This window comes from Musca autumnalis, unplaced genomic scaffold (genome assembly GCF_047663935.1).
Source record: "Musca autumnalis isolate F117 unplaced genomic scaffold, ASM4766393v1 scaffold_5, whole genome shotgun sequence".
Taxonomy (NCBI): Eukaryota; Metazoa; Arthropoda; class Insecta; order Diptera; family Muscidae; genus Musca; species Musca autumnalis.
In genome coordinates, this window is record NW_027412088.1 from 15,774,441 (window position 1) to 15,799,252 (window position 24,812).

The following is a 24,812-nucleotide window of genomic DNA, read 5'->3' on the forward strand; positions in this document are numbered from 1 at the left end:
ATTCACAACAAGTTCCAGGCATTCCCTCTTGTCTATTTAACTATCGATTGATTAATCATCAAATCAAGAGGTGGACAACAAAACTTTGTGAAGGGTATCGTCGTATTAAAAGCTAAACCCTGCAGACAACAGGGCTTAGTCAACAATTCATTGTAAGTATTTCGACAATATACATAGGTATTAGAAGTTTGTTTCTCTTGTCAGCAAAAGTGATGACAATTTCCGTTTAGTAATTCCAGTGACTCCATTCAAATGCTTGTTGGCTACCAACAACTCCCAGGCTTTATGTGCAACAAAAAAGTGCACGGCAGGGAGGTCTTTACCTTCATTTTAGCTTGTGGAGTACTAAGTAAGCAGCTTTTTTCTTTAAATCATTTCAAAATATAATGACCCTCCCGAAAAAACATGCAAAAAGAAAGGGCATGTCTAAACTATGACAGCCATTCGGGAAGCGACCAAAGACCGCCAAGCCTGCTATCAATTTACACATCGTTTTAATTCAGATTCCTTTGCATGACATTTTTGCCTTCCCATACACTCTCAACATTAAATTTCGAATGGTCGTTTGTGTGCTTTAATTACTCCTTAAGCCTGGTGGACACACGCACTTCAAGAGCGGAACTTGATAATGACCACATTGGGCCGGCCCATGAGCATTAAGAACCCATTGTAGAAAACAAAAACAGAGAATTAAACATAAAAGGGAATGTTTGGGTACTACTTACCTATTCATTGGAACAAGTTGTTGCAACAACGACCAGGCAGCTACTTGTTCGAATCGGCAATTTAATGTTGTGGCGTTTTCCAAATGAATGTGAATTTCATTGCTACACAATCAGAAAACGACAATGTATAGCTTCTTGGTAGACGACTCGATGGGCTGGCTGTTTGTTAGGTGGCTATCATCATCGTCATCATTATTATCAGGTTGACCATTATTAGTAGTCATTGTACCTGGTGCGAGTGGTGTTCTTTGAGAAAAAAACAGCAACCATTTTATGCCGCACATTATTCTTATTTTTTTGTTTTTGATTCGTTTAGACGCTTGGCTTTGCTTTCGCATTTAATGCGATTATTGTCCTCGCAATAAATGTCATCAACAATCACAGTGGAGTAATTTGAGAGCAACAGGATAAATTTGATAATGAAACTGTAAGCAGAAAATTTAAAGGGAAATGCTTCAGGAAAGATTTAATAGTTACAAATGTTTCAAAAATGATTTGAAATGCAAATTCAGAAAGAAGGGGATTTCAAAGAAGTTACGACTGCCTAAAAATAAGGATAAAATCCTTAAAACTCTTGAAATCGGGTTGTACCGCTATATGGGTGCTATACCAAAACCTGGACCTATGTCAACAATTTTTAGTGGAGAAGTTTCTGTACCAATGGGGGGTCCCACTGCCATGTTACAGCCAATTCGGGCTAAAAATGAAGATAAAATCCGCATAATACCTTAAATCAGGTGGTACCGCTATAGGAGGGGCTATATCAAAACCTGGACCTATGTTCACAATTTTTGGTGGGGAAATGTCTGTATCATTGGGAATCCCAAATGGCAAATGACAGCTAATTCGGACTAAAATGAAGATAAAATTCTCAAAATACCTGAAATCGGGTGGTACCGCTATATGGGGGCTGTAGAAAACAAGTACAAAAGTATCAGTCGGCTTGGCCGACAGAGATATACCCTCAGCCAGTGTGAAGTTACCCTAAAAAGAAGATCGATGTGGACCATTTTGGAAGTTAAGCTACATTTGGATTAAATATTAGGAGATCTTTGGATCCCCTTGGCCCAAATCGCATTTTAGTGACATTTTTTAAACTTTGTGGGAGAGGTACCACCCGAAGGAGTGGACCCATATGGCTCACCTTCGAACTTAAACCAAGTTTGGACAAAATATTACAAGGGCCAAACTTTGGACCGAATCGGCTGATCCTTTCGAAACTTACTGTCCGCTCCATCTACTAATATCGTAGGGGTTTTACAGCTTTCGGGTCATTTTCTCAGGAACTATAGACTTGCCCCTGAAAAAAACTTTTTCCGTCGTAATGGGGACAACGAATACAAATTGCTACAACAGACATAAAAGTGATTCGAGAGCAGCTCCTAAACTGCACATTTCGGAAATTTTGTGTGGGAGGTACCCGAAGGAGTTGACTTATATAGTCCATATTCGAACCTAATCTATGTCTCGTAGAGATATTACGATGTGTACAGTATGGATCTACTCGGTTACTGCCTTCCAGAGGTACCGTCCACACCGAAAAGCGAAAAGCTTAGAACTTTTGTGAGCGAGGTACCAGAAGGAGTGGACCGATATTCTCAGGAAGTATGGACTTGCCCCTGATGAAACATGTACCTCCGTAAAGGGGACAGTGAATACAAGTTGTTACAACAAAAATCAAAGCGATTCGAGAGTAGGCCCTAAACTGAACTTCTCCGAAAATGGCTTAAATGTCGTTTAGGGGCACCTCTCGGATCGGGCTGAAATTTTTACAGTAGATAGCCCTTCCCGAGATATTGGTCTTGACATTTCGGAAATTTTTCGGGGGGAAGTCCATCCTTCCCCAGATATTGGTCTTGACATTTTACAATTCTAACGTGGGCAATATGGGCATCGTTTTAAAGCTTATGGACAGTACTTTTAGGCACGCGACCTATTTTTACACCTGTTTATAGGAGAATGTATTAAATTCCTGTTCAAAGCCGGCTACTTAGGAAACTTTAAATTTACAAGAAAGTTTTGTTTGCGGAGTCCACTTTTGTCATTGTCCATAGGAGAAAGTCTTTAATCCCCGGGCGAAGGCCGTCTACTTGAGAACACTTTCAATTCAAAAGAGAGTTTTGATCGCGTAGCCCACTTTTGTCCCTGTCCATAGGAGAAAGTCTTAAATCTCCGGCCGAAGGCCGGCTACTTAAGAACACTTACAATTTAAAAGAGGGTTTTGTTCGTGTAGCCCAATAATAACTTAATAAATTATTATTAGAAAATCTAATCACCATTATTAATTATTGGAGGCGTTGGAAAGTACTCTTCGTGAGCTTTAAAACGAGTCCCATATTGCATAGGTTTTAAAAATAATGGTGATAAAAGTAAAAAAGTCAAGACCCATATCTCGGGAAGTACGGACTTCCCCACGGAAAGCTATATATCGTTGTGTTTAGGGTCCCAAGGACTACCTATGGCAAAATTTTCAGCCCGATCCAAGAGGTGCCCATAAACAACCTATAGGTGTTAAAGTACGAAATTTCCGAAATGTCAAGACCCATATCTCGGGAAGTATGGACTTCCCCCCGGTAAATTATATGTCGTTGGAATCAGGGTCCCAAGGGCTACCTAAGGTAAAAATTTCGGACCGGATCCGAAAGGTGCCCCTAAACGACACTTGTTCCCTTAAAACTAATACCCCACTGTGTTTCCCCTTCTTGGTAGTCAGTTTGCATTTAGCATTAGCGCTGAGGTCTGTTGCCGGTCGATACAATGGTATGGTAAGTATGTTTAAAACGAAATTTCCATGCAAAGCTTGGTGATCCTATCTATAGGAAAAGAAGATGGAGACAAAATCGAGTATCGATGTGTGTTAAAAACTAAAACAACACCCATCAATACCTTGCAGTTGTGTTGTTGTTGTCGTTATTGCAAATATCGATTACGTATGGGTTTCAACGCCTCTTCCTTTGGTTTTGTATGCGTTTTATGTTCTTATTGTTGGTGTTGTTGTTGTTTTCAAACGCGAATGACATAAGATGTGGCTTAAAAGACAACACACACATTTTATGGCATTTCTCAGTTTGTTCAGTCGGTCGGTTGGTCGCTCACGGCATGTGTATGAATGAAGTATAACGATAAGTTCACTTAACGATAGCTTGGCAGGCTTTAATGCTGAATTGGATTTGGATTGTAGTGTAGCAATGCTTTTAAACAATTTGTTTCCTGTTTCAAAATGACAAAAAGGTAGACAAATGTGCCAACAAACAGACAGAGGATGATGACGATCATCAGCAGACAATGTGAACACAACAACATATTGTGGGGAGCATGGAATCTGCGCTTATGTTGCCTTTTTTTCATTTGTGGTTAACCACCACAATAAACATATCAACGTAAATTGAAAAGAAGATCTGATCCCAAAAATTGCTAAGACGGATTTTGATGACTTATTTGCAGACATTTGCAAAACAAAACCGAGGAGAAAAAAATCAAGTCAATGCTAGTAATAAGATTTAGTAGGCAACGATATTCCAAGTAAATGGTAACAACATTTAATGGGGATGAGTTAAAGTTTACAGCTAAGGGACTTTGTGTCACATCAAGTTTTGCACGTATTGGGTGACCTACTAAAGGGGCGAGTAAATGGTCCTTCGTCTGCCCTTAGTTGCTAAGAAAATCAAGTTCCAAATTTCTTAATTAATTCAGAATAAAATTACATAATGTATTTACTTCTTTTACATATGAAAGTTATTTACAGAACTTAAAATTGATTCTATACAAAATATTCAACAAAAAAGATCTTAAATTTAAGTTGAAAAATTAATTAATTAATGAAAATTAAGTTAAGTTCATAATATATTATATATTAAATAATATATATTAAAACGTAAAATATTATTCAAATGGATATTTATGTACATATGTGTGTATGTTAAAGGAGATTCACGTATGTTTTGCGGAATTCTTCAAAAAGTCTTAGGTCAAATGTTTGAGGCCTGCCTCTCCACACCTTATCTAATGCAGAAATGTTTACTAGTTCGAGCAAACGATAACTGTGGTTGTTTCGGATAGCTGCTTAGTTGATTGCAAACTATTTGTAAATCTTTGACATAATCAGCGACATCTTTACGTTCCAACATTTCCAATAGATTCCAGTTTTGGACCCAAAATGAAGGCATATTACGTTCTTGAAAAAAGTTACATAGGCTTGTCAACATCTAAAATAAAAAAAATCCAAAAGAAAAAAAAAACGTTGAGGTTGGTAGGGACAAAACACGACATCTAAGTAAAGTTCAAACTTATACCCGAGTTAAAAATAAAATAAACGCTACTCACGCGAAGTTTTTGAACATGGTAGAGGGAGGTACAAGAAGGTGCATTTGGCAAATTTTCAATCAAATCGGAAGTATGGACTTGAGACTAAAAAGCGTCATAATAGCTACCGAGAGCACAACCCCCTTCCAATCCCGCAACGACGGGTTCTTCGACACCGTATTGACCCGGAACCACACTAAATAAACGTTTCGGCAAACGGCAGTGTTTATATGTTTTTATTTGTATTGTTTTTCCAGCATTTGGGAGCAGCATATCCCGGAATGCTTGGTACGGATTCTTTTGGTCCGTACCGTAACGGAGGAAAACCGAGCACCAATTTGTCACATTCGCATCCACCATACTCAACCTTCGGTCCTAGCTAATGAGCAGAGGGTATAGTGCTGGCTTAGCACATTGATAGTTCTACTTTTTATACCCTACGACAATTATCGGAGAGTGCCATAGTTCGCCAGACATAATCATTGTGTCACGTGGTCTGACAAATGACGTCACCTGGCAACCCATACTTTCTCTTGGGTCAGATCATCTCCCCATAACTGTCTCCATCAGCACACCACTCGATTTTATACCCTACGAGAATTAGCGGAGAGTACCATAGTTCGCCAGACATAATCATTGCGTCACGTGGTCTGACAAATGACATCACATGGCAACCCATCCTTTCTCTTGGGTCAGATCATCTCCCCATAATTGTCTCCATCAGCACACCACTCGATTTTATACCCTACGAGAATTAGCGGAGAGTGCCATAGTTCGCCAGACATAATCATTGCGTCACGTAGTCTGACAAATGACGTCACCTGGCAACCCATCCTTTCTCTTGGGTCAGATCATCTCCCCATAATTGTCTCCATCAGCACACCACTCGATTTTATACCCTACGAGAATTAGCGGAGAGTGCCATAGTTCGCCAGACATAATCATTGCGTAACGTGGTCTGACAAATGACGTCACCTGGCAACCCATCCTTTCTCTTGGGTCAGATCATCTCCCCATAATTGTCTCCATCAGCACACCACTCGATTTTATACCCTACGAGAATTAGCGGAGAGTGCCATAGTTCGTGGTCTGACAAATGACGTCACCTGGCAACCCATCCTTTCTCTTGGGTCAGATTATCTCCCCATAATTGTCTCCATCAGCAGACCACTCGCTTTCATCACCTCTGAACACCGCACTTTCATCAATAATGGGAAAACTAATTGGTCTAATTTCAGAGAGTTCAATAATCACTGCTTCAGAGATCTGCCCAATTCATCTCGTGTTCGGGTACCGGAAAGGACGTTCCGCTAGCCATATACCTGATGGTCGAATACCAGAAGTGAGACCAACTTCCCGGCAGAAGCGACGGGATTTACAAATGAGCCTGATGAGCTTCGTCGAGCCAAACCCAATGGCCCCAGAGTCAAGGAATTGAGACTGGAGGTTAACAGGCTGGTCGGCGAGCATAAGCGGAACAAGTGGTTAAGTCGTCTGAAGACTTGCAAGAAATGCGCAAGTTATTTCAATCGACAGTTTGTCGAGCACCCCGTAGAGAGGCAGGGCGAGGAGAAGGGTACTACGTCGCATTTGATCTCTTCCTGCGAAGAAAAACCATTGCCGTTTAGAATGGATGGTGCTGCGAATGCCATCAGGAAAGCTAAATCATCCAAAGCATCGGGCCCTGATGGAATCTCCATGGTAATGCTGAAACAATTGGATGTGCCGGAAGTCGAGTATCTCACTGAAGTTCTCAACCGGTTGGTCGGCGAGCATAAGCGGAACAAGTGGTTAAGTCGTCTGAAGACTTGAAACATTGGAGCTGGTATAAGTGAATTGTGGGCAACGGTGAAGTGTCTTTCGAACCCTCGAAGAAGGGAAAATAGGACATCAGTCACGTTTGGCGACGTTACGCTGACTGACCCGAAGACATGCGCAAGTTATTTCAATCGACAGTTTGTCGAGCACGCCGTAGGGAGACAGTGCGACGAGAAGGGTACTAAGTCGGATTTGATCTCTTACTGTTAAGAAAAACCACCGCAGTTTAGAATGGATGATGCTGCGAATGCCATCAGGAACGCTAAATCATCCAAAGCATCGGGCTCTGATGGAATCTCCATGGTAATGCTGAAACAATTGGATGTGCCGGGAGTCGAGTATCTCACTGAAGTTCTCAACCGGTTGGTCGGCGAGCATAAGCGGAACAAGTGGTTAAGTCGTCTGAAGACTTGCAACAATGGAGCTGGTATAAGTGAATTGTGGCAACGGTAAGGTGTCCTTCGAACCCTGGAAGAAGAGAAAATAGGACCTCAGTCACGTGTGTGACGTAATGTTGACTGACCCGAAGAAATGGGCAAGTTATATCAATCGACAGTTTGTCGAGCACCCCGTAGAGTGACAGGGCGAGGAGAAGAGTACTACGTCGCATTTGATCTCTTCCTGCGAAGAAAAACCACCGCCGTTTAGAATGGATGATGCTGCGAATGCCATCATGAACGCTAAATCATCCAAAGCATCGGACCCTGATGGAAACTCCATGCTGAAGCAATTGGATGTGCCGGGAGTCAAGTATCTCCCTGAAGTTCTCAACCGGTTGGTCGGCGAGCATAAGCGGAACAAGTTGTTAAGTCGTCTGAAGACTTGCAACATTGGTGCTGTTATAACCGAATTATGGGCAACGGTTAAGTGATTTTCGAACCATGGAAGAAGAGAAGATAGGACCTCAGTCACGTTGGTGACGAAACGTTGACTGACCCGAAGACATGCGCAAGTTATTTCAATCGACAGTTTTTCGAGCACCCCATAGAGAGACAGGGCGAGGAGAAGGGTACTACGTCGCATTTGATCTCTTCCTGCGAAGAAAAACCACCACAGTTTAGAATGGATGATGCTGCGAATGCTATCAGGAACGCTAAATCATCCAGAGCATCGGGCTCTGATGGAATCTCCGTGGTAATGCTGAAACAATTGGATGTGCCGGGAGTCAAGTATCTCACTGAAGTTCTCAACCGGTTGGTCGACGAGCATAAGCGGAACAAGTTGTTAAGTCGTCTGAAGACTTGCAACATTGGAGCTGGTATAAGTGAATTGTGGGCAACGGGTAAGTGACTTTCTAACCCTGGAAGAAGGGAAGATAGGACCTCAGTCACGTTGGTGACGAAACGTTGACTGACCCGAAGACATGCGCAAGTTATTTCAATCGACAGTTTGTCGAGCACCCCGTAGAGAGAAAGGGCGAGGAGAAGGGTACTAAATCGCCTTTGATATCTTCCTGCGAAGAAAAAACCACCACAGTTTAGAATGGATGATGCTGCGAATACCATCAGGAACGCTAAATCTTCCAAAGCATCGGGCTTTGATGGAATCTCCGTGGCAATGCTGAAATAATTGGATGTGCCGGGAGTGGAGTATCTCTCTGAAGTGCTCAACCGGTTGGTAGGCGAGCATAAGCGGAACAAGTGGTTAAGTCGTCTGAAGACTTCCAACATTGGAGCTGGTATAAGTGAATTGTGGGCAATGGTTAAGTGACTTTCGAATCCTGGAAGAAGGGAAGATAGGACCTCAGTCACGTTAATGACGAAACGTTGACTGACCCGTAGAAATGCGCAAGTTATTTCAATCGACAGTTTGTCGAGCACCCTTAGAGAGACAGGGCCCTGATGGAATCTCCATGGTAATGCTGAAACAATTATATGTGCCGGGAGTCAAGTATCTCACTGAAGTTCTCAACCTGTCGTTAGCCAACCACAATGTTCCCGAAATTTGGAAAATGGACAGTGTGGTCCCGCTACTGAAGCCAGCAAAAGTGAATCGTACAGACCGATGTCCATTTTGTCGCCCGTATCAAAGACCCTTGAGGCCTTAGTCCTCCCCAACGTCAGAAATAGCTTTCCCGTTGCCGATCATCAGCATGGATTCCTTAAGCAGCACAGCACGACAACAGGGCTCACGCCATGTCCACACATATTCGTCGAGGACCAGGAAAAGCCGTGTGATAGAACAGTGATAGTGGCGATTGATTCAAAGGCCTTTGATACTGTCGGGTGCCACCGTGGTGCAATGGTTTTTACGCCCGCCTTGTAAACATAAGGTCGTGGGTTCGATTCCCCGGCCAGGCAACATCAAACATTTTTCAACGGTGGCAAAATACCCCTCAGTAATGTTGGCGACATTTCCGGACTATTTCAGCCTTGAAAAACTTCTCCACAAGTGGTGTCTTAAGACACGTCGTTCGGACTCGTCGATAAACAGTAGGTCCCATATCATTGAGCTAAATATGAATCGGGGTGCACTCATTGATATGAGAGAAGACTCCCTTGTCCCGTATGGGATGTTGTGTAACAATGTTTTTTGTTTTGTTTGTTTTCTTTGATACTGTCAGGCACTCCACGCTGTTTGAAGAGATTGAGCAAACAACCTTCCGGTCATGTCTGAAACGTTGTATAATCAATTATATGTGAGGACGCCAATCGTACGTGGAATTCAGGAACAAGAATTCCAAACGCCTTAGAGTGAAACAGGGAGTTCCCCAAGGTGGGGCGGAATAAAAGTCCCTAGCCGGCTGCACTTAGGGTGCAGATAAAGATACCTCGTCGACCACATATAAAGCACGCGATAGGTCGGACTGTGGTGAGTTATGCGGCGCCAGTCTGGTACTCGAGTTTGAAATGAAATAACATTCAAAATTGTCACAATACCCCCTGAGAACTGCAAAAGGGTACCTCTTTAGTCTTCAGTGGACCATCTACATGAGAAGGCAAAGATTATTCCAGTACAGCAACACAATGAGATGCTTTCGTTGCAGTACCTGCTTGGGTGTTACCGTGAGAGCCATCTCAATCACTGTCTGATGGGTATGCCCGACACACCCAGGCACATCAAGAAGGATCTTCACGTTCTAGAGAGGGAGGTCCAACGGTTACAGGAGAGAATCCCTAGATCAACAAGCATATCAAGCAGACTTGAATAGCATTCACACGGACGCAGTTACTAAGGCCATAAGCAACTATAGTGTGAATAAAGACCTCGGAGTATATCCCCATTTATCGCAGATGAGGAGCGTCAGCTGCCACGATAAACCAGACTAGTTTTGGCTCAACTACGCTCAGGATATTGCAGTCACCTAAATTCTTATAGGAAAAAGTCGATCGCACAGTGGAAAACATCTGCCCTGCGCCATGGGCACGCACAATACACTGTACACCTTTTCAGCACACAAACATACAATAATTAACATTGCTAAAACAACAACAATGTATCCACATTGTACTACCAAAAGTTAACATTTTGTAAACTGGACCCCCACCAAATGTGAGGGTAAGGTATGCCTACCATAACACAACGGTGATACCCATGTATGCATATACTTGTAAATCTTTTATAAATACTTACATAAATCAGCAAATCCTCCAGCGGTCTACTATTCACAAATTCCATGGATTTGCTTTTCAACATCCATAGCATGGCATTTGTTATCATATAATCTCGTATACCGTGTAAAACATAACGAAATCTGAGCGAACATATCAAACGAAATACAATTTTAAGTTTTTCCTTTGACCACAACAGTTCATTCTCCGCCATTGGATTGGACAAAAGAAATGTATAATCATGTGTACGATTTGGCATGGGCATGGATGATTCGATTGGAAACGCATACCAGTTATAATAGTAATCTGTCTTTAACAACGTCTTTGAACGTGCTTGCATCCAATTAACTTTTCCAAATTTAATCACTGGTCGAAAATCGATTTTAATCACTTTCATTAGATTATGTCCTTCATATATTGTTAGTACATGGGCCTCCTGGTAATTCTTATAATTCACTTCATAGCCAAAGATATGGGCAGTCATTAAGGCCTTTTCAATAACCTGAGATATCCAGTTGTGCAGCTCTTGACGCCTAAGATAAGCTGTGTGGAAATCAACCAAAGTGCTAAGTAAAATAAAGGTATCATCCCATTTATCCTCAATGGCCATTTTGTTGAGTACGTCATACATATCAAGATGTACAAATCCAGGACGATCGTTATCCAATCCTATATGTACGGGAAATGGAAATTCCAATATGCAAATTACTTCGAATTCATTGGGTTTACAATCGCCATTCCATTCACTGTTGCCGGCTGCAAAATAAAAAAGAGGAATAAATAAATGCAGTTCCATAATGATGTAATATACTTACGAAATGCCGACAAACCAATGCAGAGCTTATTAAAAACCGGATCAACTCTTCGCATTTCTTTAATCAGCCATGTTACAAACTTTTCCCTTAAATTTACATATGTATTTCGTTCTCTAACTTTAGGTCCAATAGTTTTATCAATAATTTGCAGATGTGCATTAAACGGAGACATGTTCATGATGACAAAAAACTGCTGAAAAGTAAATTTGAAATATTACAAATTTGTCGACATTGAAAGTAGTTTCAATTACATGATTTTTAAATAAGGAATTCTTAACTAAATATGGAACTCGTTTACGAAAAATTAGGTACGAATGTCTTCTAGCGGCTGAGCTAAAATAGACGAATGAATAAAAATTAGTTACAAAAACAGGGGGTAATTTTATTTAAAATTGTTTAAGTAATTCCCATTCTTTAAAGTTATATAATAAGTATTTGGGAACAAGTTGTTAACTCAGTTGAACTAGGATCATTGTAATTTATTTTCCACATTTAGGATGCGTCTCCCTGATAACGATAATATGCCTAAAACTTTTGTTCGATGAGTCCAGATATGGGCCTTTAAATTTCCTACCAGCATAGTAGCAAAACATTTCCGAAACTTTCAAGGCGCATAACTCGGGAAATAAGATACCCATATTAAACCAAGATATCAACAGATCAGCTTCTTCAATGTGATCCTTAATGGTTAAATGACAAAGAAAACTCACATTTTTACCATACGATTTTTTTACTACAACTTCTTTAAAATTTTAAGAATATTTATAGAAAGTAGATTCCATGGTATATTTATATTTAACATATATTATATTTATATTTTTTATTTTTAATATACCTTGGAAAATTCAATATTTGTTTGCAATTTAAAACACAGTTTATAAATTTTCAATGAAATTGTATGATTTATTTTCTAACTAGAAATTTTCTCTCACTCTCTCTCTCCCTGCCATCACTGATATGTAATAGAATTTGCAAACAGATCACATGTAAATAAACAAAAAATCGAGTGGCCTGGCCACCAGCTAAGAATTAAAAACGGTCATATTTTCGTTTATTAAGGAGAATGTCCTTATCCTTAATTCAATTTGAGTTAAATTAACCACTTTTAGGCCCATGTAATAGTACATGATATGTATGTTCGTTTTCTGCTTAATCTGATTCTGGGTATATCTATAGTTCTAGGAATGTGGCTGCTTTGATGGGTTGTAACAAGGCACATTTATATAAAGTATATGCATGAAATACAACAACTAACAAACTTACAAAAACAACATTGTAGTTATTGAAAATAAATTGTCAACGACAATATTGAATAATAGGGTCGTTCCAAAAATTTTCTCATAGAACAAATTTGAATCAAAATGTGAATATAAAGCATTTAGAGCTGTCGTAGGGCATTTTTATTACACGTTTAGGATGAAAAGCAGTATTTTATGGTAGCAAATTTCAAATTTCATGAGTAGACCCTATTACATTTTGAAAACTAAATTTACAAAAAAAGTAAGAATACAGCTGGTTGTCACTTCTACCTTATATATGTAAACCTGCCTTGTGTTGTTAGTCCCAATTTACATTGGGCGAGTTTACTTGCGGCAATTGTCAGTTTGTAGGTGAGAGAGGGTGCTGAGAGGCAAAGGGTTACCATATGCCTCACCTCTCTCTCCTACAAAATGACAATTGCCGCAAGTAAACTCGCCCAATGTAAATTGGGACTCACCAAAAAGCTACTGGAGTTATAGTACGTTTACATTTACGAAATCCCCTCAATTTTAACTGTCAATTCCATTTCTTAGACGTCAAATGAAACAAATAGATTTCAGATGACTTTTCATTTGACATATTCGCAAAGGAATTGGTAGTTGAAAACGAGTGGTTTCGTAAATGTAAACGTACTTCTACGATTGGCAGGGCAGTTAAGCCGTAAACACATCCAACGTTTCAGTAAATTTGGCCGTCATTTCTGATAAAAGAATGAAATAGCAAAGGCAACATGTATCGAATTTTTATACCCTCAGCATTTATGCTAACGATGGTATATACACTTTCATACGGGCAAAATGTGCCTCATCGAAATAATGGTTTTAGACCCCAAGTATGTTTGAGCAATGTCCGTCCGTCTGTCTGTTTGGCTGGCTGGAGCGCACGATAACTCTCGAACGGATAAACCGATTCGGTTCAAATTTTGGCTTTCGTAATATTTTACCCAAACTTAGTTTAATTTCGAAGATGGGCTACATCGGTCCACTCCTTTCGGTACCTCCCCCACAAAAGTTCGAAAATGTTCGGAAAATTTGTGCGCACGATAACTCTTGAAGGGAGTAACCGAATTAGTCCATACTTTGCCCATCGCGTACCAGGCTTAGATAAAGTTTCAATATAAACTCAATCCGTCTACTCCTTCGGGTACCTCCCACACAAAATTTCGGAAAAGTTCAGCTTAGGACCAGCTCACGAATCGCTTTGATTTTTGTTGTAACAACTTGTATTCACTGCCCTTTATACGACGCTACAAGTTTTATCAGGGGCAAGTCCATACTTCCTGAGAAAATAGCCTGAAAGTTGCAAGAAACCCCTATGACACCGTGTGAGGTGGTTGGAACGGATCTGCCGATTCGGTCCAAAATTTGTCCTTCGTAATATTTTGTCCAAACTTAATTTAAGTTCGATGATAAGCCATATCGGTCCACTCCTTCCGGTACCTCCCCCACAAAAGTTCACAAATGTTCGGAAAAAATGTTCGTACGGTAACTCTTCAAGGGAGTGGCCGAATTGGTCTATACTTTACACATCCAGATATAGATCAGGTTCAAATATGGACTATATTTGTTCACTCCATCCGGTACCTCACACACAAAATTTCGGATAAGTTCACTTTAAGACCTGATATGGAATCACTTTGATTTTTGTTGAAGCAACTTGCATTCTCTGCCTCAATTACGATGGTAAAAGTTTTTTTAGGGGCAAGTTCGTACTTCTTGAGCAAACAGCCCGAAGAGTGTAAAAACCCCCTATGGCACCATATGTTGTGGCTGGAGATCCACTTCCATAACGGTCAATGTCGATCCATTCCTTTTAGTATCTCCTCCGCAAAACTTTTGATATTTAATCGTAACCAACATTTTTGTCGGTTTAAATGCCCAACATTTTTAAATCCCCTTAAAAACATACGTATTTTGGGGAAACAAAAATTGTTTCAATATACACAGGCTGAGAGTATATCTCTGTCGGCAAAGCCGACTGATACTTTTTTACTTGTTCTTTTTTCTTTCAAATAGCTATATAGGAGTTTAGACGGCTTCACTTTCCCGAGCGTAGTTGAGACAAAATATTCTGGTTTGTCGTGGCAGCTGACGCTCTTCAGCCGCGAGAGATGGGGAATGTCCTCCGAGGACCGCATCTGCGACTGCAGCTGTGTGAATGTGATTTAAACCTACTTGATAGGCTTGTTGATCTAGGGATTCTCCCTTGTATTGTAGGGCTTATCTTTTTAGATCATGAAAATCCCTCCTGGCATGCCTGGGTGAGGGTTCCTATCCACCATGTGGTGATTTGGATGACTCTCACCGTAATACCCGAGTAAGTACTGCAACAAGATCATGTCATTGTGTTGATGCACTGGAAGAATCTTCATGTAGATGGTCCACTGATGACATGAGGAGGCACCCTGTTACAGTTCTCAAGGCGGCGTTCTGACCTGTTTGAATACTTTTCCATCGTGTTGATGGGGACAATTATGGGGAGATGGTCTGACCCAAGAGAAACGACGGGTTGCAAGGTGACGTCATTAGTCAGACGAGGTGGCATGATGGTTATATCTGGTAAACCGTTACACTAATTTAAGAAACGACGAGTTGTCATAGACATCCAGGTATGGGATGAAAACCGAATCGACTCGATTTGCAGAATCGGAATGGTATATAATCGGAGTGCCGTTGATGATATACATGTATATAGTTTTGCTTCGCAAACGCCCCTTATTTGAATAATATTTTTATAATCCATTTTCAATTTCATTAAAATATTCACCAAAATTAGAGATATACGATTTAGATCATGGCAAAACGAGTCGAATCGTTTTCCATCACATACCTAATCGTTTATCAGAGCGGGGGACACGATGGTTACATCTGGCGAACTGTGACACTTTTCTCTGGTTTACTCAAACGTTGATTGTGTTTTCGACTTTAAGATCTGGGCGTGCTGCATTTTACTGATAATGGATCCTTGGTGAGGCTTTATTTGTCATCAAGTGTTGTATGAATTGCGTGACCTCGCAAAGCGACGAGTAAAGGGTCATTCGTATCATCCCTCCCTTCCCTTAATTTTCTTACAAATGGAAAAACATACATACATTATTTTGGGACATTTTTAACGTTTGTTGTAGTAATAAAATTGAATTAAAATTTATTATTAAATTAAATAATTAAAAATAATTCCAACATCAATTTATAACAAAACCACAGAATGTATTCAATCAGTTCTTTTACATTCGAAAGTTATTTTCACAACTAAAATGGATTCCATGCAATATAAATAATAAATTAAAAATAAATAAATAAAACTTAAAACAAACTTGGTTGTAATTCATAAAACATTAAAACTATAAACGTTGTTGTAAGTGAAAACTTGTTTTAAAGTTTTGCGAACATTTTTTTACACTCGCCTCCCTTTAGTGAATGCAGAAATGTGTTGCAGTTCGCCCAAACGATAAGTTCTGTTGGTGCGGATATGAGCTTAGTTGATTATAAATCGCTCCTAAATCTTCGACACAACTCCAGACATCTACCCAATCCAACATTTCCAGTAGATTCCAGTTGTGGACCCAAAATGAAGGCATGTAATGATTTTGAAAGAAATCGAGTAGGCTCGATAACATCTAAAAATGAAAGAAAATTGAAGTAGAAAGGGATCAAAGTCTGGTGGAAAATTATTTCCACATTTTATAGCACAGTAAATATTGACAACAAAATAGCAAAATTCCCGCATTCCCATTGGTCATTACATGTAATGTCGCCATCGGGGATAGGACATTTTATTATTTATCACAATCCCTTGGCCTAAACCATGGCACAATTACCAAGGTAGTCGTATCACACCAGCTGTTCGAATATGAAGTGTCAGATCCCTTTATAAAAGAATATTTTTGTTGTAATTTCACCAACGACATAAAGAAAATTTTGAAATGAAATAACATATTACAAATATGTCGATGCCACTACCTGGTCGATATGCCTTGGCCTAAACTTTCGTAATATTTTAGTTTAAGTTCGAAGATGAGCTATATCGGTCCAGTCCTTCCGGTACCTCCCCCACAAAAGTTCCAAAATGTTCGGAAAATATGTGGGCACGATAACTTTTAAAGGGAGTAACCGATTTGGTCCATACTTTGCACATCGTAAAATTTCTACTCGACTTAGATGAGGTTCCAATATGGACTCAATCGGCCCACTTCTTCCGGTACCTCCCACACAAAATTTCGGAAAAGTTCAGTTTAGGACCTGCTCTCGAATCGCTTTGATTTTTGTTGCAACAAGTTGTAATCACTTCCCCCCATACGACGGTACAAGTTTTATCTGGGGCAAGTCCATACTTCCTGAGAAAATGGCCGGAAAGGTGCAAAAGCCCCTATGACACCTTGTGTAGTGATTGGAGCGCAAGATAACTCTCGAAAGGATCTGTCGATTCGGTCCAAAATTTGGCCTTCGTAATATTTTATCAAAACATAGTTTAAATTCGAAGATGGGCTATATCGGTCCACTCCTTCAGGTACCTCCCACACAAAACTTCAAAAATGTTCGGAAAAATTTTGCGCACGATAACTCTGAAGGAAGTAACCGATGTAATCTATACTTTGCACATCCTAATATATCTACCAGATATAGATCAGGTTCGAATATGGACTATATTTGTCTACTCCTTCTGGTACCTCTCACACAAAATTTCGGATAAGTTCACTTTAAGACCTGTTCTCGAATCAGTTTGATTTTTGTTGAAGCGATTTACATTCGCTACCTTTATTACGAGGGTAAAAGATTTTTCAGGGGCAAGTCCATATTTCTTGGGAAAACAGCCCAAAAGGTGTAAAAACCCCCTGTGTCACCATATGTGGCGGTCGGAGAGCACGAACTTTTCAACCGATTTGGTCCAACATTTGGTCTTCGTCATATTATATCCAAACTTAGTTTCATGGGCAATACCGGTCCACAACTTTCGGTACTTCTCCCCAATATTTAAAAAATGTCACTAAAATGCAAGGACGATATCACTTGAATGGGGCTACCAATTTGGTCCAAACTTTGGATCTCCTAATATTTTATCAAAATTTAGTTTAACTTCTAAAATGGGCCATATCGGTCTTCCCTAAGGGTACCTGCCCTACAAAAGTTCAATTATTGTGTCTTAGTGCAGTTAATTCCTAATCCACAATTTTGTCGGCAAGTTCAAATGTCCAAAAAGGGACACAAAATTCTGAAGGGACCTTAAATACATTCGATCTGTCAGGAGGTAAAAGTTTCGCTTCACATTGGCTGAGGGTATATATCTGTCGGCAAAGCCGACTGACACTTTTTTACTTGTTATACCTCCAGTCATTAGGCTTATGCAATAGGGGAAGTATTGCCACATTGCAAAATAGGTCGCACCCTTGAACTGCATGGAGGGTATTGGAGGAGTGTTCTTTTACGGATCATTTTTAAGTCTCGCTTCACAGGTACACCAGAATGACCGATTGAAAGAAATGTAATGATTAAATTAAATGTAATGATTAATGAAATTTACACAGAACGCGAAATCCAAAAACATGTCGATTTTCTGTGTTGAGAGCAGCATATCCCGAAATGCTTGATTCGTATTCTTTTGGTACGTGCCAGCATGGATATGCAAATATCCAACAGTAAATCCTCGGCCGCTCTGTTCACTACATGGACTGCAGAGGTGAGCACTGAGTTGTATGGTCGATGGTAGCAGGCAGAATTCCGATCACTAAATACTAAGATTCTAGGGGTCATATTCGACAGCATGTTCACGTCATCCGCACATGCTACAGCTATATGCCACAAGCTGAGATGTAGGGACACGGTCCTCAAGTCCCTAGCCGGCAGCCAAACCAAAAAATTCCGCCCTGAAAACTGCAACATGTTGCCTCCTCATGTCTTCACTCTACCATCTACATTATATGTCAATTATATCTAAGACTGTTCAAAGTTGTAGGTCCAATTTAAAAACTTATGGTATGCTTGTTAGATTTTGTTAGATTTCAGGGCATTGCAATGTTGCGGACCTGGATGCAAGGTATCGAAGGATGTACAGGACAACAACAACGAGTACTGGAGGCCATGCGAGAATGTGGATGAGACTGAAACAATCGAGCACCTTCTCTGCCAGTGCCATAGTCTGATAAACGATGAAAAGTGGATAGATCTTGTAAAGTTCATACCTCGAAAAGTGTGGACATACGCAACAAAAAAATATTTACCGCTGTAATCAGGACTCCAAGGGCTATAAACGGTAGTCATGTCAAAGAGACCCGCTAGGGACTTATGTCAACGCCTAATGTGAAACAAATATCCTATTCTATATTGGATACCGTCTAATGGAACAAATTGAATACTCTACCAGCTGACGGAAAAAATCTGAAATTTTTTTTAAATTGTAAGTTTTTTCTAATTAGCCGGCCTTCGGCGGGAGATTTACGACTTTCTCCTATTTTTTTTAATTTAATTTTTTTCTTACTTTAACAAGGGAATTTTCGGAACTTCAGGGGCCCACATCTCGGAAAGTATGGACTTTCCCCCAACAAACTTTGCATTTTTGTCGCAATCAGGACGTAAAGATCTACCTGTGGTAGAGTATTCTATTTATGCCCGTCTAATATCTCCTATCGTAAGATTGATTTCATTATACCAATTCTTTCCAATACTTGTATACTTACATAAATCAAAATATCCTCCAGGTCCCAATTAACCACAGATTCTGCGTATTCCTTTTTCAACATCCATAACATGGCATTTGTTATCATATAATCTTCTATTTCGTATAGATCATAAGCATCTCTGATAGAACATAGCAAACGAAATGCCATTTTCAAATGTTCCTTTGACCACAACAATTCATTCTCTGCCATTGGATTCGACAAAAGAAATGTATAATTACGTGTATGTTTAGGGTGGGGTATGTATGATTCTACTGGAAACGCATACCAGTTGTAGTAGTAATCGGTCTTATACAACCACTTTGGATGTCTTTGCATCCAATTAACTTTTCCAAATTTAACCGCTGGTCGAACATCGATTTTAAGCATTTTCGATGGATTATGGCCTTCACATATTACTAGTCCATGCTCATCCCGGCTTTGCTTACAATTCACTTCATAGCCAAATGTGTGTGCTGAAACCAGGGCCTTTTCAACAACTTCAGATACCCAGTTGTTTAGCTTTTGGCGCCTAAGATAAGCTGTGTTGTAATCAACCAAGTTGCTAAGTAAAATAAAGGTATCATCCCAGTACTCTTCAAAGGCCATTTTGTTGAGTACGTCATACATATCAAGATGTACAAATCCGGGACGATCATTATCCAATCCTATATGTATTGGAAATGGAAATTCGAATATGCAAATTACTTCGAATGCATTTGGTTCACAATGACCAGTCCTTTCACTATTGCCAGCTTAAAAAAAATACAAATAAACATGTAAAAATATGTAAGTGCAATTAAATTATGATGAAGTACTTACGATATTGTGACACGCCAATGCATAGCTTATTAAAAACTGGATCAACTCTTCGCATTTCTTTAATCAGCCATGCTGTAAACTTTTGCCTTAAATTTGCATATGCATTGCGTTCTGAAACATTTGGTCCAATAGTTTCATCGATCGTATGAAGATGTTCATTGAACGGAGACATGCTCATGCTGAAACCAAGCTGCTGAAAATTAAATTTGACAAAGGGATTAGTTTTAATTCCGTGATTATACATAACAATCAATATTCTCTCAAATTCTTTGTATAGTTCCGATTCTTCAAATTGCTTTAGATTGTATTTGAGAACAAGTTGAGCTTACCCGCTAAGCTCTGATCGCTAAGATCTGATGAAATTTATTTCCCCATTTACGGCATGTGTGGCGTAACTTGATGTCCATTCGGTTCTAAATGACTTCCGGAGTGCTTTATGTGGAACAAGTCGGATTTAAGGTCTGATCGCAGATATCCCTTGGGACTCTCATTACAACGATATACAATTTGTGTTGCCGAAGTCCATACTTCCCAATATATGGATCTTCAAAATTCTAGAAATATTCCTAATTTTTTTGTTTTTAAAGTCAAGCAAGGAGCTTGTGAAGACTAGATTAAAGCTTAAAGTTCTTGTGGATACTATGGATACTACTTTAAAGACCTCGGAACACAACACATCTGCAGTTGTTGTGTGGGTCTTCTCCCAGTACATACGACAAGATGATCCGCGATCAGGCCTTAAACCTGAATTAAGCAGCATTTAAAATAAACTTACCACACGACTTTCTTAATATTCTTTAATAATGGGTTGCAATTTAAAGTCCATAATTTTTTTCAATGAAGTTGTTGCAAAAGTTGCCAAAATAGAAATTCTCTCACTCTCCTCTCTCTCCCATCACTGATATGTAATAGAATTTTGCAAACTGGATCAAATGTAAATAAACAAACAAATCGAGTGGCCAGGCAACCTAACAATTATTAACGTATATTAAGAGCAGTGTTGGAAAATAAACATATTGGAACCGTACCAAAACCCATGTTTTTGTATTTCTTTTTATAGCGTTGTAAAATTGTAAATTTCTGATTTAGTCTTTATACTCTCAGCTTATAGACTTTGATACGATCAACAAGTAAAAAAGTGTCAGTCGGCTTTGCCGACAGATATATGTATGTATACCCTCAGCCAATGTGAAGCGAAACTTTTACCTCCGGACAGATCGATTGTATTTAAGGTCTCTTCAGAATTGTGTGGCCCTTTTGGACATTTTAACTTGCCGACAAAAATGTGGATTGGGAATTAACTGCACTAAGACACAAATGTTGAACTTTTGTAGTGCAGGTACCCTTAAGAAGGACCGATATGGGCCATTTTAGAAGTTATACTAAATTTTGATAAAATATTAGGAAATCCAAAGTTTGGACCAAAATGGTTGCCCCATTCAAGTGATATCGTCCTAGCATTTTAGTGACATTTTTTAAATATTGGGGAGAAGTAAGTAAGAACTAACTAATATGACGAAGACCAAATATTGGACCACAGCGGTTGAACAGTTCGAGAGTTATCGTGCTCTCCGACCGCCACATATGGTGACATAGGGGTTTTTTTACACCTTTTGGGCTGTTTTTCCAAGAAATATGGACTTGCCCCTGAAAAAACTTTTACCGTCGCAATAGAGGTAGCGAATGCAAATCGCTTCAACAAAAATCAAAGTGATTCGAGAGCAGGTCTTAAAGTGAACTTATCCGAAATTTTGTGTGAGAGGTACCAGAAGGAGTAGACAAATATAGTCCATATTCGAACGTGATCTATATCTGGTAGATATATTAGGATGTGCAAAGTATAGATTACATCGGTCACTCCCTTCAAGGGTTATCGTGAGCAAAATTTTTCCGAAGATTTTGAAGTTTTGTGGGGGAGGTACCTGAAGGAGTGGACCGATATAGCCCATCTTCGAATTTAAACTATGTTTTGATAAAATCTTACGAAGGCCAAATTTTGGACCGAATCGACAGATCCGTTCAAGAGTTATCTTGCGCTCCAACCACTACACAAGCAGCCCTATTCTGAACATTCCCATGGGAACTGTTTCCCATGGGTGCGAAATTTCCCATTCCCACGTTTTCCATATTCTCAACGACGTGGGAACAGCAAATGATGGGAGCTGGAATTTCGAAATTCGAAATCAGTCACACCAAATTATTATAGCATACTTTTGGGGGATGTAATTTTGTTTTGTAATACAAAATGCCTATTTGCATTGAATTCGCGGTTTTTAAATTAGATTAGCAAAGCACAACTCACTTAATTCAACAACCGTGCATTGATTTACGGATTTTTTAAGTGAATGGAGTCAACGTGTGTGGTGTTGTTCTAATAAGCACATTTTCTTCAGAATTTGCGAATTAGAATTAATTAGTAGGCAAACATAAGTTTTGTGTATAAAGTAATAGGAACTTTTTAAGTTTGCAACGAATTTAAAAATTGTATGTTAATTCTGAATAATTTTAGTTAGTTATTCCTAATGATCGCTAGAAAAAAATTCAAAAAGATAAATTCGGATATTTTTCTCGATTATTACATATTTCAGAAAACGTATCTCAAAAAAATAAATAAATAAAATACGTTTTTGATTTAATCTAAAACTAAAACACATGCCCTTGCAAAATTTCAAGCTTCTACGTTCAAAAATAACGATCCTATTCAAGAAAAGGCATTTCGGAAAATGGAATAGCATTGCAATAATTTAGCATATACATATGTATGTACGTTTGTGTGATAGTTGTCGTGTCGTTGAGGAGACTAACACGTTTTCAATAGAACGTTAGTCGTCTGATTTAAAAACCCGGAAGATTATATTACGAAAATGAATAAAAGTTGTAAAGATTGCATATTAGGGTTATGACTTTTTTACAACCTCATATCCCTGTATCATAGCGTGATGAGTTTTGCCATAAGATTACATAAAATCTTAATTATAAGGTGATTCGGTGAAAAAACCTCACGCACAAAATGATTTTTTTTTTTTTTTGAATTTATCAAAATTATGGACAACTTTTTGAAGTCACTGAAAACAGATATATAATTGAAAATAAACTTTAGAGCCACATGAGATAATTAAAATGACATCAAATTTATTTCTCACTATTTTTCTTCAATTCTGAGAATCGTAAAAATGTCGTAAACGCTTTTATCCAAAAATATAATTTTTTAACAAAAAACAAAAAATTTAAAATTTTTTCAAAGTGACTTTTTTCGCGCCTTTTTAATATTTGAATGAAATAAACGTTATTATAGTTATTAGTAGGCTTATATTTATTCATTCGTACAACAAAAAATAATTTTTTTAATTTTTTTTTTTTCATTTCATATATTTTTCAAAAAATTATTTTTTTAAAATCGATTTGTGCGTGAACTTTTTTTATATTTCAATGGAATAAACGATAGCACACTAATTAATAGGCAAAAGTTCATTCATCCCTGCTACAGGAAATCATTTTTAATGAAAAATGTCAAAAAGTCATAACCCTATTGTATATATTATGGTTATTTTCCAATATATTTTAATTGCTTTGTTCCAGAACCTGCAAGAAGCTACTATTTTTTACTACGATAGCATTTTTTCCTTTATGTTATCGGAAAAAATAGTAGATTCTTGCAGTACGGGAACAAACCAATTAATTATTGCCAAAAATTCTTTTGAAATTGATTTGTTTTTACTTGCTGTGCTGCGTTAACAGAATCAACCATGACTCTTTTTCTCGTATTTCAATACATATGGTATGTTCTGTTCCAGAACTGCAAAAATCTACTAATTTTTACTACTTTTTTTGTTTTGTTCGATAACATAAAGGAAACATGTTAGATTCTTGCAGGTTTTTGTATCATATAAGAATATGCAAAATCCGAAGTCTACTAATGACATATTTTACAGTACATTTTGTATGCTTTTATTAAGCAAACACATGGCGATTATAAATATTTGCAATAATTTTGTCGTGTAGATGTCTTAAAATATGAAATTTCATAAAAATATGAAATTTCTTGAAATTTTTTTTCAAACTCCCACACTGTTTGCTGGGGAGATTTTTCCCACAAAAAGACACAAAATTCTCCCACAATTCAAGATAGAGAATGTATACTTTTTTCCCATGGGAACAAATTCCCAATTCGAACTTCATTCAGAATGAGGGGAGATGGGAAATGGGAAAAAAACTCCCACAAAATTTTATTCAGAATATGAAAATGTGGGAATGGGAAAAAATTCCCAACTCCCATGCGTTCAGAATAGGGCTGAAGGTGTCTTAGGGGCTTTTTGCACCTTTCCGGCCATTTTCTCAGAAAATATGGACTTGCCCCTGATGAAACTTGTACCGTCGTATGGGGGGAAGTGAATACAAGTTGTTGCAACAAAAATCACAGCGATTCGAGAGCTGGTCCTAAACTGAACTTATCCAAAATTTTGTGCGGGAGGTACCCGAAGGAGTGTGCCGATTGAGTCCATATTGGAACCTCATCTAAGTCTGGTAGAAATTTCACGATGTGCAAAGTATGGACCAAATCGGTTACTCCCTTCAAGAGTTATCATGCCCACAAATTTTCCGAACATTTTTGAACTTTTGTGGAGGAGGTACCGGAAGAAGTGGACCGATATTGCTCATCTTCGAACTTAAACTAAGTTTGGACAAAATATTACGGAAGCCAAAATTTGAACCGAATCGGTTTATCCGTTCGAGAGTTATCGTGCGCTCCAGACAGACAGACGGACGGACAGACATGCTAAATCAACTCCAAATTGTCTGAAACACATTTCGTCCAAACATACTTGGGGTCTAAAACCATTATTTCGATGAGGCACATTTTGCCCGTATG

General features: G+C 38.8%; 2 protein-coding genes across 5 annotated transcripts; both read right to left on the reverse strand.

Moving 5' to 3' along the window:
* Window positions 1-4,622: 4,622 nt before the first annotated feature.
* Window positions 4,623-12,145, reverse strand: LOC141406443 (cyclic GMP-AMP synthase-like protein). Of its 2 annotated transcripts, XM_073991901.1 has the most exons (5): window positions 11,786-11,841; window positions 11,463-11,544; window positions 11,212-11,401; window positions 10,419-11,152; window positions 4,623-4,930 (listed from the first exon to the last, which is right to left on the reverse strand). In XM_073991901.1, the coding sequence occupies exons 1-5, from the start codon at window positions 11,824-11,826 to the stop codon at window positions 4,724-4,726; spliced, it is 1,254 nt and encodes a 417-aa protein (XP_073848002.1). In that variant the 5' UTR covers window positions 11,827-11,841; the 3' UTR covers window positions 4,623-4,723. The 2 variants fall into 2 exon arrangements, with proteins under 2 accessions (XP_073848002.1, XP_073848003.1); XM_073991902.1 differs by lacking the exons at window positions 11,463-11,544; window positions 11,786-11,841 and adding an exon at window positions 12,047-12,145 and having other exon boundaries at window positions 11,212-11,404.
* A 3,523-nt stretch (window positions 12,146-15,668) lies between these two features.
* On the reverse strand, window positions 15,669-20,855 carry LOC141406445 (cyclic GMP-AMP synthase-like protein). Of its 3 annotated transcripts, XM_073991910.1 has the most exons (5): window positions 20,718-20,822; window positions 20,272-20,355; window positions 19,943-20,132; window positions 19,142-19,875; window positions 15,669-16,087 (listed from the first exon to the last, which is right to left on the reverse strand). In XM_073991910.1, exons 3-5 carry the CDS (start codon window positions 20,118-20,120, stop codon window positions 15,881-15,883), a joined length of 1,119 nt encoding a protein of 372 aa, XP_073848011.1. In that variant the 5' UTR covers window positions 20,121-20,132; window positions 20,272-20,355; window positions 20,718-20,822; the 3' UTR covers window positions 15,669-15,880. The 3 variants fall into 3 exon arrangements, with proteins under 3 accessions (XP_073848011.1, XP_073848009.1, XP_073848010.1); XM_073991908.1 differs by lacking the exon at window positions 20,272-20,355 and having other exon boundaries at window positions 19,943-20,135; window positions 20,718-20,855; XM_073991909.1 differs by lacking the exon at window positions 20,272-20,355 and having other exon boundaries at window positions 20,718-20,849.
* Window positions 20,856-24,812: the final 3,957 nt, after the last annotated feature.